The sequence below is a fragment of the Dipodomys ordii genome, unplaced genomic scaffold, assembly GCF_000151885.1.
Source record: "Dipodomys ordii isolate 6190 unplaced genomic scaffold, Dord_2.0 Scaffold42, whole genome shotgun sequence".
NCBI classification, from domain to species: domain Eukaryota; kingdom Metazoa; phylum Chordata; class Mammalia; order Rodentia; family Heteromyidae; genus Dipodomys; species Dipodomys ordii.
The window spans coordinates 1,217,232-1,229,062 of NW_012267258.1; the positions used below are offsets into that span (position 1 = coordinate 1,217,232).

Sequence of the window (11,831 nt, forward strand, 5' to 3'; positions counted from 1 at the left end):
AAAAAGCCGGAAGTGGCACTGTGGCTCAAGTGGTAGAGCACTAGCCTTGAGCTGAACTGCTGAGGGACAGCGCCCAGGCCCAGAGTTCATGCCCCACGACTGGACCCAAAAAAAACAAACAAACAAACAAAAAAAGAAAAGCTAAAACTATATACATTAAACAGTTAACACTTTATTCCCCGTCTCCCAGTGTCTAGTAGCTCCTATTCTAGGTATCTCATAAAAATGAAACCATATAGCATCTGTCCTTTGGTGACTGGCTTTTATTATTTGGCATAATGTCTTCAGAGTTTATCCTTATAGTAGTATATGTGAAAATCTCCTTCCTTTTTAGGTCTGAGTAATATTCTGTTGTGGTGGATGGGTATATAGATAGAGAGAGAGAGGAGAGAGAGAGAGAGAGAGTGTGTGTGTGTGTGTGTGTGTGTGTATACACTGTCTTTTGTTTATTCATCTGTTAATGTATACACAGATTGTTTCCTTCATCTTTTGAATATTGTGGATAATGCTGCTTTTTTTTTTTTTTGCTAGTATTGGGGCTTGAACTCAGGGCCTGGGCTCTGTTCCTAAGCCTTTTTGTGCTCAAGGCTAACACTCTACCACTTGAGCCACAGTGCCACTTCCAGCTTTTTCTGTTTTATGTGGTACTAAGGAATCAAACACAGGGCTTGCTAAGCATGCACTCTACCACTAAGCCACATTCCCAGCCCCATAATGCTGCTATTTGTTTGAATGTCTGCTTTCATTTCTTTTTTGCATAAATACCCAAAATTGAGATTTCCGGATCATCTGGTAATTCTAGTTTAAATTTTTCTGAGGAATGAGTATATTGTTTTTGAAGTGGCTATACATTTTACATTCTCATTAGTGCTCAGAGTTCCAAGTTCCCATATCCTTACTAATACTTCTTTCTCTTTTTCTTTCCCTCCTTCCCTCCCCTTTCCTCCTTCCCTCCCTTTCTTCCTTGTTCTTAGAGTGGAACCCTGGGCCTCTTCCATGCTAGGAAAGCACCCTGTCACTGACCTCCATCTCCAGACCCACCTCCTTCTCCACCACCTTCTCCTCCTTCCTCTCCTCTCCCTTCTCCCTTCTTCTTCTTCTTCTCTCTCCTTCTCCTCCTATTTTCCCCCTCTTCTTCCCTCCTCTTCTTGTAATAACTGTTCTAATGCGTGTGAAGTGGTATCTCATTATGGTTTTGATTTGATTTTTCCTTATGAATAGTGACAGGAAATACATTGGTTATTTGTATATTTTTTGAGAAAATAACTAGCTGTTCAAGTCTTGTCAGAGTGTATGTGTGTGGGTGTGTATGTGTGCTGGTTCTGGATTTGAACCTAGGATCTGGGCACTATCCTTAAGTTTCTTTAGCTCAAAATTAGTACTCTACTACTTGACCCACAGCTCCACATCTGTGTTTTTCTGAGTAGTTTATTGGAGATAAGAGTCTTACAGACCTTTCTACAAGGTATGGTTTTGAACTGTAATCCTTAGATCTCAGCCTCTTAAGTAGCTAGGTAAAGGTATGAGCCACTAGTTGTCAGGTTTTGCTTGTCGATCGTGGGGCTTGAACTCTGGGCCTGGGTGCTGTCCCTGAGCTCTTCAGCTCAAGGAAAGTGTGCTACCACTTGAGCCACATCGTCACTTCTGGTTTTCTGGTGGTTTATTGGAGATAAGAATCTCATGGCCTTTCCTACCTGGGCTGGCTTTGAACTGTGATCCTCAGATCTCAGCCTCCAGAGTAGTTAGGATTACAGGCGTGAGCCACCAGTGCCTTGCTTGGGTTTTCTTTTAACTATGTTGACATCTTTTTGCTCTTCTTCCTCCTCCCTCCTTCCTCCCCCCTCCCCCTCCCTCTCCCTCTCCCCCCCCTCTCCTTCTTCTTCCTTTTGTGCTGAGGCTTGAACTCAGGGCCTGGGCACTGTCCTATAGCTTTTTCACTAAAGGCTGAAGCTCTACCATTTGGGCCACATCTCTACCTGTGGCTTTTTGTTGGTTAATTGGAGATACGAGTCTTATAGACTTTTCTTCCCAGGCTGGCTTCAAACTACAATTCTCAGATTTCAGCGTGTTGAATGGTTAATTTTATAGGCACAAGCAACCAGTATGTGGCTATTTCTTGTCTTTTCTTTCTTCTTCTTCTTCTTTTTTTTTTTTTTTTGTACCAGGACTAGGGCTTGAACTCAGAGCTTTACACTCTTGCTTGGTGTTTTTGCTTAAGGCTGGCACTCTACCACTTAAGCCATACCTCCATTACTGGCTTTTTGCTGGTTAATTGGAGATAAGTGTCTTGCCGTCTTTTTTGCCTAGGCTGTCAGTGAACTTTGATTTTCAGATTTCAGTCTTTTGACTAAATAGGATTACAGGCTTCAGCTACCAGCACTGGCTTGATAATATCCTTTTGATACACAAAAGTTTTAAATTGAGCTGTAGTCCAATTTATCTATCTTTTAAATTGGCTATGGTTTTGGTGTCTTATCTAAATCCAGTTATAAAGCTTCTCCTATATGTTTTATAGTTTTAGGTCTTACAGTCACTTAGGTCATGGATCTATTTTGAGTCAATTTTTGTATATGGTCCAAAGGTAAAGGTCTGACTTTATTTTTTTTGCATGTGAATGGATATCTAAGAGCATTTGTTGGAAAGACCATTCTTCATCCTTTTGAATAGTCTTGGTACCCTTGTTGGAATTCACTTGACAATATATGGACTCTTGGTTCTGTTCCATTTGTTTATATGTCCTTGGACTTGTTAAGTAAGCACTCTACCATTACACCAACCTCTTTTCACATTGGTTATTTTCAAGATAGCATCTTGCTTTCTGACCAGATCAACCTGAACTATGACCTCCTATTTGTACTTCCCTTTGTTGCTAGGATGACACCCCCATGCCTAGTCATTGATTGGAGCCTTGTTAACTTTTCTGTTGGGGCTTGTCTTAAACTGCCCAATCTCTTCCTCTCAAGTAGCTAAGATTATATTCTTGAGTCACTGGGCCTGGCTTGTTTGTTTTTTAAACAGGGTTTCACTACGTTGCCTACACTCCCCCTCCCCGCCACTAGGGTTAGGGTTAGAAGAAGAAGAATGCATAAGTCTATTTTAATTCTTTTATTCAGACTTTTTTTATTTGCAAGAAAGAAGTTTAGGGTATGATACATGAAAATCTTTGTAACTATGGGTGAATGAATCCTTGCTTTTTAATTTGAAACCAAGTAGACCTGGGCATGGTGGCAAATGCCGTTAGTCATTGGCACCAGGGAAGTTGAAATAGGAAGATTGCTTGAGCTCAGGAGTCTGAGACCAGTGTAAGAATTCTGTCATTTTGTTTCTAGATATCCCAATGTCTGTGGGCATAATAGATCCTAGAGCTAATCCAACCCAGCTAAATACAGTGGAGTTCTTATGGGACCCTTCAAAGAGGACATCTGTGTTTATTCAGGTAGGAATGGCTGAAAGCATTCCAAATTGTTTCTTAAAGGAGAAGATGGGTTAATTTGAAATTTTATTTTGGTGGTAAGAATGAATCTGGTCCTCACATATGCTAATAAGAATACATTCTACCTGGAGGGACAAAGGGTAAACAAATGCAGCAGTGGTACTCACTGGATACTATGTTGAAAATGAACTATACAATTTGGGTGAGGAAAATGGGTGAGAGCAAGGGAAGGAGTGACATTGTCCAAAAGGAAATCTACTCTTTACTTTGGTAACTGCAACCCTGCTGTATGTTACCTTTATACCAACAATAAAAAAGATTTAAAAATACATTCTGCCACTAAGCTGTACCTTAAACCTCTAGTTGGAAATCTTTTAAGGGTCCTAGCCTATCAAGAAGCCTCAGCATGTGCCTGGACATTGAGAATTTAAAAAAAATTGCTCTTCTAATTTTCTGTTTATTTACTTACATTTCTCCAAAGCAATTGCTGATGGATGTATAGTGTATTGTTCTTTGGTTGTCTCATAACTTACCTAATGCTTATTTGTGTACAAATTATTCTAATTTTTCACTATTATCCATAAAATTATTTCAAACAGTTGCATACTTAAAATTTTATTCACAGATTATGTCCTTTGAATGATTCCTTCCCAAAAATCTTTTACTTAAAGCTTGGTGCTAGTGGCTCATGCCTGTTATCCTAGCTAGTCAGGAGGCTGAGATACAGAGAATCTAGGTTCAAACCAACCCAGAGAGAAAAGTCTACAAGCCTCCATCTCCAAAATAGCAGCAAAAAGCTGGGCTGGAACCATGGCTCAAGTGCAAGGCCCTGAGTTCAAATTTCTATACCCCCAAAATTCTTTCCTTGTAGTAATGATAGCCAATAATTTACTGAAATAATGACTTTGAAATAATGACTTTGTTAGTCAAGCCCTTTGTATACATGAATTTAAGACTTCTAACAATAACTAGCTCTGTGAGGTAGGAATAGTCTGAGACTTAGAATGGTTTAATAACTTAAGCTAGTAAATGATCAATCAGACAAGGTTCCACTATTAAGATTTACCAGTCTTAAGCAGGTGGCTCATGCCTGTAATCCTAGCTACTCAGGAGGCTGAGATCCGAGGATCACCATTCAAAGCCAGCATGAGCTGGAAAGTCCATGAAACTCTTATCCTCTCTTAATCATCAGAAGACTGGAGATGGCACTGTGCCTCAAGTGGTAGAGCACTTGCCTTGAGCTGAAGTGCTCAGGGTCAGTGCCCATAACCAGAGTTCAAACCTCATGACCAACCCCCCCAAAAAAAAATTCACCAATCTTAGACTTTAAACAGTAGCCAGGCAAATCATACCCTCTACCGTTTCTGTAAGCGTGCATATTTACTATTTTTTCAAGCCAGACTGTGCCTCCTCTTTTTTTTTGCCAGTCCTGGGGCTTGAACTCAGGGCCTGGGCACTGTCCTTGAGCTTCTTTTGCTCAAGGCTGGCATTCTACCACTTGAGCCACAGTGCCACTTCCAGTTTTTTTCTGTTCATGTGGTACTGAGGAATTGAGCCCAGGGCTTCATGCATGCTAGGCAAGCACTCTACCATTAAGCCATATTCCTAGCCATGTGCCTCCTCTTTCTAAAATCTATCTTGCATAAGAAGCTTTACTAATAGTCTTTCTCCTATAGACTAACTCTATATTCTCTGAAGCAGATAATAAATTTAATTCCTTACAGCAGGTTCAACATATAGCATTAGATCTGTACATTTATTTTGTTTGAATTTGCAAACAATTTAAAATTTTCAGTGGAAACAAGGGTTTTTGTTAATTTTTTTCTCATTTCCTTCATTAGATCATATTTTCTTCAAGATCAAAAAGAGGAAACAGTTTTTATGAGTGTTCATAAATGGCCTATTAAAAAGTTTTGCTATGGGTAATTACTCAAAATATATCACTGATTGGTTTGGATTGCTAGCTATACTGATGTTTTTATGTTGTATTCTTTTCAGGTACATTGTATTAGCACAGAGTTTACTATGAGGAAACATGGTGGAGAAAAGGGAGTGCCATTCCGAGTACAAATTGATACCTTCAAGGAGAATGAAAATGGGGAATATACTGAGCACTTACATTCAGCCAGCTGCCAGATCAAAGTCTTCAAGGTATTCTTGGGCAATGTACTGGCCCTTGGATCCTTTTTCTTGTAATTCTATTTTAATGTAAGTTACCAAGTTAGAAAGTTAACTGAACTATGCAGACTGTCTAAGCTAAAAATTACTGAAATAACTACTAAGATACTTGGTCCACTGATACATATGGAGATATAGTCACAGGATAGTAAGAACTTGGAAAAAGAGACAAACAAAATCATGCATTCGTATTGAAGCCTGTTGAAAGTATAAGCTCTTCTAAAGCTTACAAAATTATGGAGAGATGAATGTTTTTATTATATTCATATTTGATCATCTTTGTGAGTGTATGCACTAGGATTTGCACTCCGATCCTTGTATTGATAGCCACGATTGGTGCTGTACTACTTGAGCCTCACCTATAGTTCTGCTTTTTTTTTTTTGGCCAGTTCTGGGGCTTGAACTCTAGGCTTAGGCGCTGTCCCTGCGCTTCTTTTTTGCTCAAGGCAAGTACTCTACTACTTGGAGCCACAGTGCTACTTGCAGCTTTTTTTGTGTAGTTTATTGGAGATAAAAGTCTCATGGATGGGCTGGGAAGGTGGCTCAGTGGTAGAGCGCTAGCTTTGAGCTGAAGAGCTGAGGGACAGCGCCCAGGCCCAGAGTTCAGGCCCCACGACTGGACCCCCCCCCCAAAAAAAAAAGTCTCATGGCGTTTCCTGCCTGGGCTGGCTTCAAACCATGATCCTCAGATCTCAGCCTCCTGAGCAGTTAGGATTACAGATGTGAGCCACTGGCACTTGGCTTCAGTTCCAGTGTTTTGCTGGCTAAGTGGGGATGAAAATCTCTCAGAATTTGTCTGCTCAGGCTGGCTTTGAACATAATCCTCACATCTCAGCCTCCTGAATAGCTAGGATTATAGGTGTGGGGCACTAGCACCCAGCATCATAGTTCATCTTATCTTGACCTAGGTGGTACAGGGGGTTGAGTTATGGGCCTCGTATTTGCTAGGCAGATACTTTACCACTGGAGCCAAACCTCCAGCTCTTTTTTGCTTAAGTTATATTTTAGAGAATGCCTCATGCTTTTTCCACAGAGCTAGCCTTGGGACCATGATCCTCCTACCCAGGCCTCTCACCTAGCCTAGCTGGAGACATACCATCGTACCTTGTTTGTTAAGATAGGGTCTTTCTAATGTTTTGCTTGCTAACTTTTTGCTTGGACTAGCCTCCAACTGTAATCTTTCTAACTTCCATTTCCTGAGTAGGTGGTTAAAAGATGGAGTTCAGGTCTTTATTTTTATTGCCTTCATAAATATATTCTCATTCTAAGATATTTGATAATATAAAAGAATTCAGGAGCTGGGTGTTAGTGGCTTATACTTGTAATCCTAACTACTCAGGAGGCTGAGATACAGAGGATTGGAGTTCAAAGCCAGCATGGGCAGAAAAGTTCATGGTACTATCTCCAATTAACCAATTCTGGCAAAAAGCCAGAAGTAGAGGTGTGGTTCAAGAGGTAGAGTTCTGGCTGAGTGAGTACAAGCCCTTGAAACCTCTATACTGGCAAAAATAAAAATAAAAGAAAGAGAAATTTCCCAACTTCTCCCCAGAAGTAGACACTGTCATAACTGCTTTTATACAAATGTTTACATAGGTATATACATAGTTTGCCCTCTTTGAAACAAAGTAAGATTACACTATGTGAATTATTTTGAGACTTAAGAGAGTCTTACTGAATTGCCCAAGGTGACCTCAAACTTATGATTTACCTGGCCTCTACTGCAGTATTCTTCCTCAGCCTCCTGAGTTGCTGGGGTGGTAGGTATATACCACACCTGGCCTATCATTCCTTTGTATTCCCAAGCAACATTTCAATTTTGTTTTCAGACTTAGATGGTAATGTTTCTTGTCTTTGCATCATTGTATATGTAAGTTTTATATGTGAACATGTGTTTTCAAGAAGATGAGTACCTAGGTATAAGACAAAATATTTCTTATTTTAGCCCAAAGGTGCAGACAGGAAGCAAAAAACAGACAGAGAAAAAATGGAAAAACGAACACCACATGAAAAGGAAAAATATCAACCATCTTATGAGACAACCATTCTTACAGAGGTAAAAGGATTTCTTTTGGTGAAAATTTCAGCCTATTTTTTTCATTTTCTCTCTCTCCTTCCCCTCTCCTCTCTCTCTTGTCCCTGTTTCTTCATTTCCTGTGGGGCTCATAATCAAACCAGGGCTTTACACATGCTAGGCAGACAGACCACTACTATTGACATACATCCCCTTCATCTTCACTTTTTTTTTTGTCAGTCATGGGGCCTGGGCACTGTCCCTCAGCTCTTCACCTCAGGGCTAGTGATCTACCACTTAAGCCTTAACACTACTTCTGGCTTTTTCTGTTTATGTGGTACTGAGGAATCGAACCCAGGGTCTCATGCATGCAAGGCAAGCACTCTACCATTGAGCCACCTTCCTAGCCCCAATCTTCATTCTTAAGAGAGAAATATATATCATTTAATTTCTAGCCCACTCTAATTTTACTTCTGAGCATTTTTTGTTTTTGCTTACCGAAACCTCAAAAGAATAAAGATCTACTAATTAAGATAGGCTATTGAGAAGGTGGCTTAGTGGTAGATTGCTTGCCTTGCATGCATGGAGCCCTACGTTTGATTTCTCAGTACCACATAAACAGAAAAGGCCACAAATGGTGTTATGGCTCGAGTGGTGGAGTGCTAGCCTTGAACAAAAGAAGATCAGGGACAGTGGCCAGGCCCTGTGTTCAAGCCTTAGGACTGGCAAGAAAAAAAAAAGATATGCTTTTGGAATAACAATATTTAATGGGCCATTAGAGTGAAATGTGCTCTTTCTTTTTCTTTTTTGTCGGTGGTAGGGCTTGGGTGCTGTCCCTCAGCTCTTCAGCTCAAGGCGAATGCTCTACCACTTGAGCCACAGCGCCACTTCCCAGTTTTCTAGTGGTTTATTGGAGATAAGAGTCTCACGGACTTTTCTGGACTTTTCTGTCCCGGCTGGCTTTGAATCGTGATCCTCAGATCTCAGCCTCCTGAGTAGCTAGGATTATAGGCGTGAACCACCTGCACTGGCCTGAAATGTGCTTTTCTTTATCAAATCTGTCCTCTGTTTTCAGTGTTCTCCATGGCCTGAGATCACATACGTTAATAACTCCCCATCACCTGGCTTCAACAGTTCCCATAGCAGTTTTTCCCTTGGGGAAGGGTAAGTCGAAGATGAAATTGGCTTGTATTTGTACTAAATATGTACTTCATTATATTTCCACACATAGTATCTTTCCAAATCAACAAGTATTTCTATTTGGTCAGTCTTTGATAATTTTTTATATTAACTAAAATTTGGATTATCTTCAAAAGAGACTTAAAGAATTTAATATAGCCTTTTTTTCTTCCTTCTTTTTCCTTCCTCCTCAGAAATAGCATTAGAGATACCAAAACATTTATGGTTAATTTTTAGCAACTATGAGACTAATTATCTGGGTGGTTTCCATGTGTGCATGTGTGTGCACGCACGTGCACTTCTGTGTACCGGGCCTTAAAATAGAGCTCTTGCTTAGCTTTTTTTTTTGCTCAGGGTTGGTGCTCTACCACTTGGGCCACATCCCTTAGGTCTTAGCCTTCTGAAATCTGAATTCAGTCTCCTGAATCTTTAGGATTATAGACATGAGCCACTAGCACCTAGCCTATCTGGGTTTCTTGATTTGCCCTCTTACTGCTCACCTTGTATTATTTACTTCTTCATACCTGCAGCAGGGAATGTTACTTGGTATTGAAAGCACAGTTGTTTAGACACTAAAGTCTGTAGTGGGGAGAGGATATTTCTTGGTAGTAGAGCACTTGTCTAATATAAACAAGGCCTTGGGTTTCATTCCCAGCACTGAGAAAAAAACCAATGTTCTTAATCATTTTTAGGGGCCTTTAAGATGATAGCCAAAATAAAATTTAAGTATCCCTGGGATGCAGTTAATCTTGCTGTATTGTCTTTTATTATCAGAGATATTTGAAAGTGAGTATTGATATCAACTCTAGTTTTAAAAAATAGTTGGTTTATAGTCCTAGCGTTTAGCATGTATTCCTTATAGCCATATTGAAACTTAGAAATAAGCTAGCAAATGTATGTGTATTGATGGATCATAATGTTTGCTTTTTGATTTAGTTGGGTTCTATGTTTGATCTACTTCTTGAAATATTTAAAGTAGCTTAAATGTAACAATTACCAACAGAAAGAAGTAGTAGTTTTAGAAGAAATATAGTATAGGGCCCTGAGATAATTAGTAAGTTTGAATATCATACTTGAATTTTGCAGCTCAGGCTAAACTAAAACTTCAGCATTATTCTTTTTTTCTTTTTTTTAGTTGAGATGAGCTGGCCTTGAATTCGTGGGCTGAAATTAGTCTTCGGCTTCAGCCTTCTAGGTAGCTGGGATAATAGACATGTACCATATACCATTTTAAAGAATTTTTTTCTCATCAACTACAAGGATGATACCATCTATTTATAAGCATCTTAAAGTACTGTACATAGAGTTTAAGAATTGTGCTTTACATTTTCTTTTTTTTTCCTCTGTAATTCACTATTAGGTGCGACTTTTTCTCCCATAAAGGAAGCAGGCATTAGGGAAGCAGATAATCCAAAATCAGAAGAAGAAAAAAAAGTCAGAGATGTGGAGATAGCCTTTGGATCACAAATTAAATAGCACTCATTCCTGAAGCTGCTTTAAAATAATGGTTTACAAGGCACCAGTGGCTACTCACGCGGCTGAGCCCTGAGGATTATGGTTTGAAGCTAATTCAAGCAGGAAAGTCTGTGAGATGCTTAGCTCCAATTTAATCACCAAAAAGCCAGATATGGAGCTATAGCTCAAGTGGAAAAAACTATGGGATACCAGGCCTTGAGTTCAAGCTCCAGGACTGGCACACAAAAAATTTGTTTATCAGGTGTTGCTCAGTGATAGTACACTTGCCTGTCATGTACAAAGCCCAAGGCCTTGGGGGTCAGTCCTACTACATACATACACTGTTTTTTTCATGATAAAACTGTGATCATATTACATTGTATAAATCTTACAATATTTTCCTGTATATGTGCATATTTAATATAGTAATATAGAAGGAGTAGTAGTAAATCAGTTGATTTTATATTTTATTTTATATTTTTGACAGTCATGGGGGCCTGAACTTTGGGCCTAGGCGCTGAGCCTCAGCTCTTCAGCTCAAGGCTAGCACCTTACCACTTGAGCCACAGTGCCACTTCCAGCTTTTTTTGCTTATCTGGTGGTGAGGAACCAAACTCAAGGCCTCATGCATGCAAGGCAAGCACTCTACCACTGAGCCACCTTCCCAGCCCTTATACATATTTTTATAAATATTTTTCTTTTTTGTGCCCCTCCCTCCATACCAGGACGTAAACTTTTTGTTGTTGTTTTGGGTTGTAGGGCTTAAACTCAGGGTCTAAGTGCCATCGCTGAGCTTTTTTCGTTCACTTTGAGCCACAGCACTACTTCTGGTTTTCTGGAGGTTAATTGGAGATAAGAGCCTCATGGACTTTCCTGCCCCAGCTGGCTTCCAATTGTGCTCCTCAAATCTCAGCCTCCTGAGAAGTTAGGATGACAGGCTGAGGCACCAGCGCCTCATTTAGGACCTGTGCTCTTGCTTGGCTTTTCCATGCATGACTGGTTCTGTGCCACTTGAGCCATACCTCTATTCCAACTCATTTACTGGTTAAATGGAGATGAAGTCTCACTAACTTGCCAGAGTTAGGCTTTAAACTTCAATCCTCAGAGCTCAGCCTCCTGACTAGATAGGATCACAGGCATGAGCCACTAGTGCCTGGCTTCTAGTGTTTCTCATTCTAATAAATTTCTTGTAAATATTCTTATTTATTTTTTATAATGCTGGAGATTGAATCTAGGCCACTTCAGTCATGCTAGGAAAGTGCTGTATTACTGAGCTATAGTCCCAGCCCCTTATAAATATTCATTATGACATAATGAATGTCATAATGACATTTATGTCATAAGTTACAATTTATGGAAATTTTTTTAGTTTTTTTCTGTAATAAAAAATGTTGTAAGTAATATAATTTCTCCATCTTCCTATAAGGGTTTTAGGTTGACATAAACTGAAAAACTATGTTGTTAAGAATATTTTAAGAGGGCTGGGAAGGTGGCTCAGTGGTAGAGCGCTTGCCTTGCATGCATGAGGCCCTGGGTTCGATTCCTCAGCACCACATAAGCAGAAAAAAAAAAGCC

The 11,831-nt window shown here is 39.8% G+C and overlaps 1 protein-coding gene across 1 annotated transcript in view; it reads left to right on the forward strand.

Moving 5' to 3' along the window:
• The window catches only part of Tfcp2 (transcription factor CP2), a 53,700-nt gene that overhangs the window by 31,255 nt on the left and 10,614 nt on the right, over positions 1–11,831 (forward strand). Inside the window, exons 6-9 of the mRNA XM_013018687.1 lie at positions 3,330–3,436; positions 5,432–5,584; positions 7,554–7,664; positions 8,698–8,786. Of these exons, the coding sequence (XP_012874141.1) occupies positions 3,330–3,436; positions 5,432–5,584; positions 7,554–7,664; positions 8,698–8,786 (460 nt within the window). The remainder of the gene's footprint in view (positions 1–3,329; positions 3,437–5,431; positions 5,585–7,553; positions 7,665–8,697; positions 8,787–11,831) is intronic.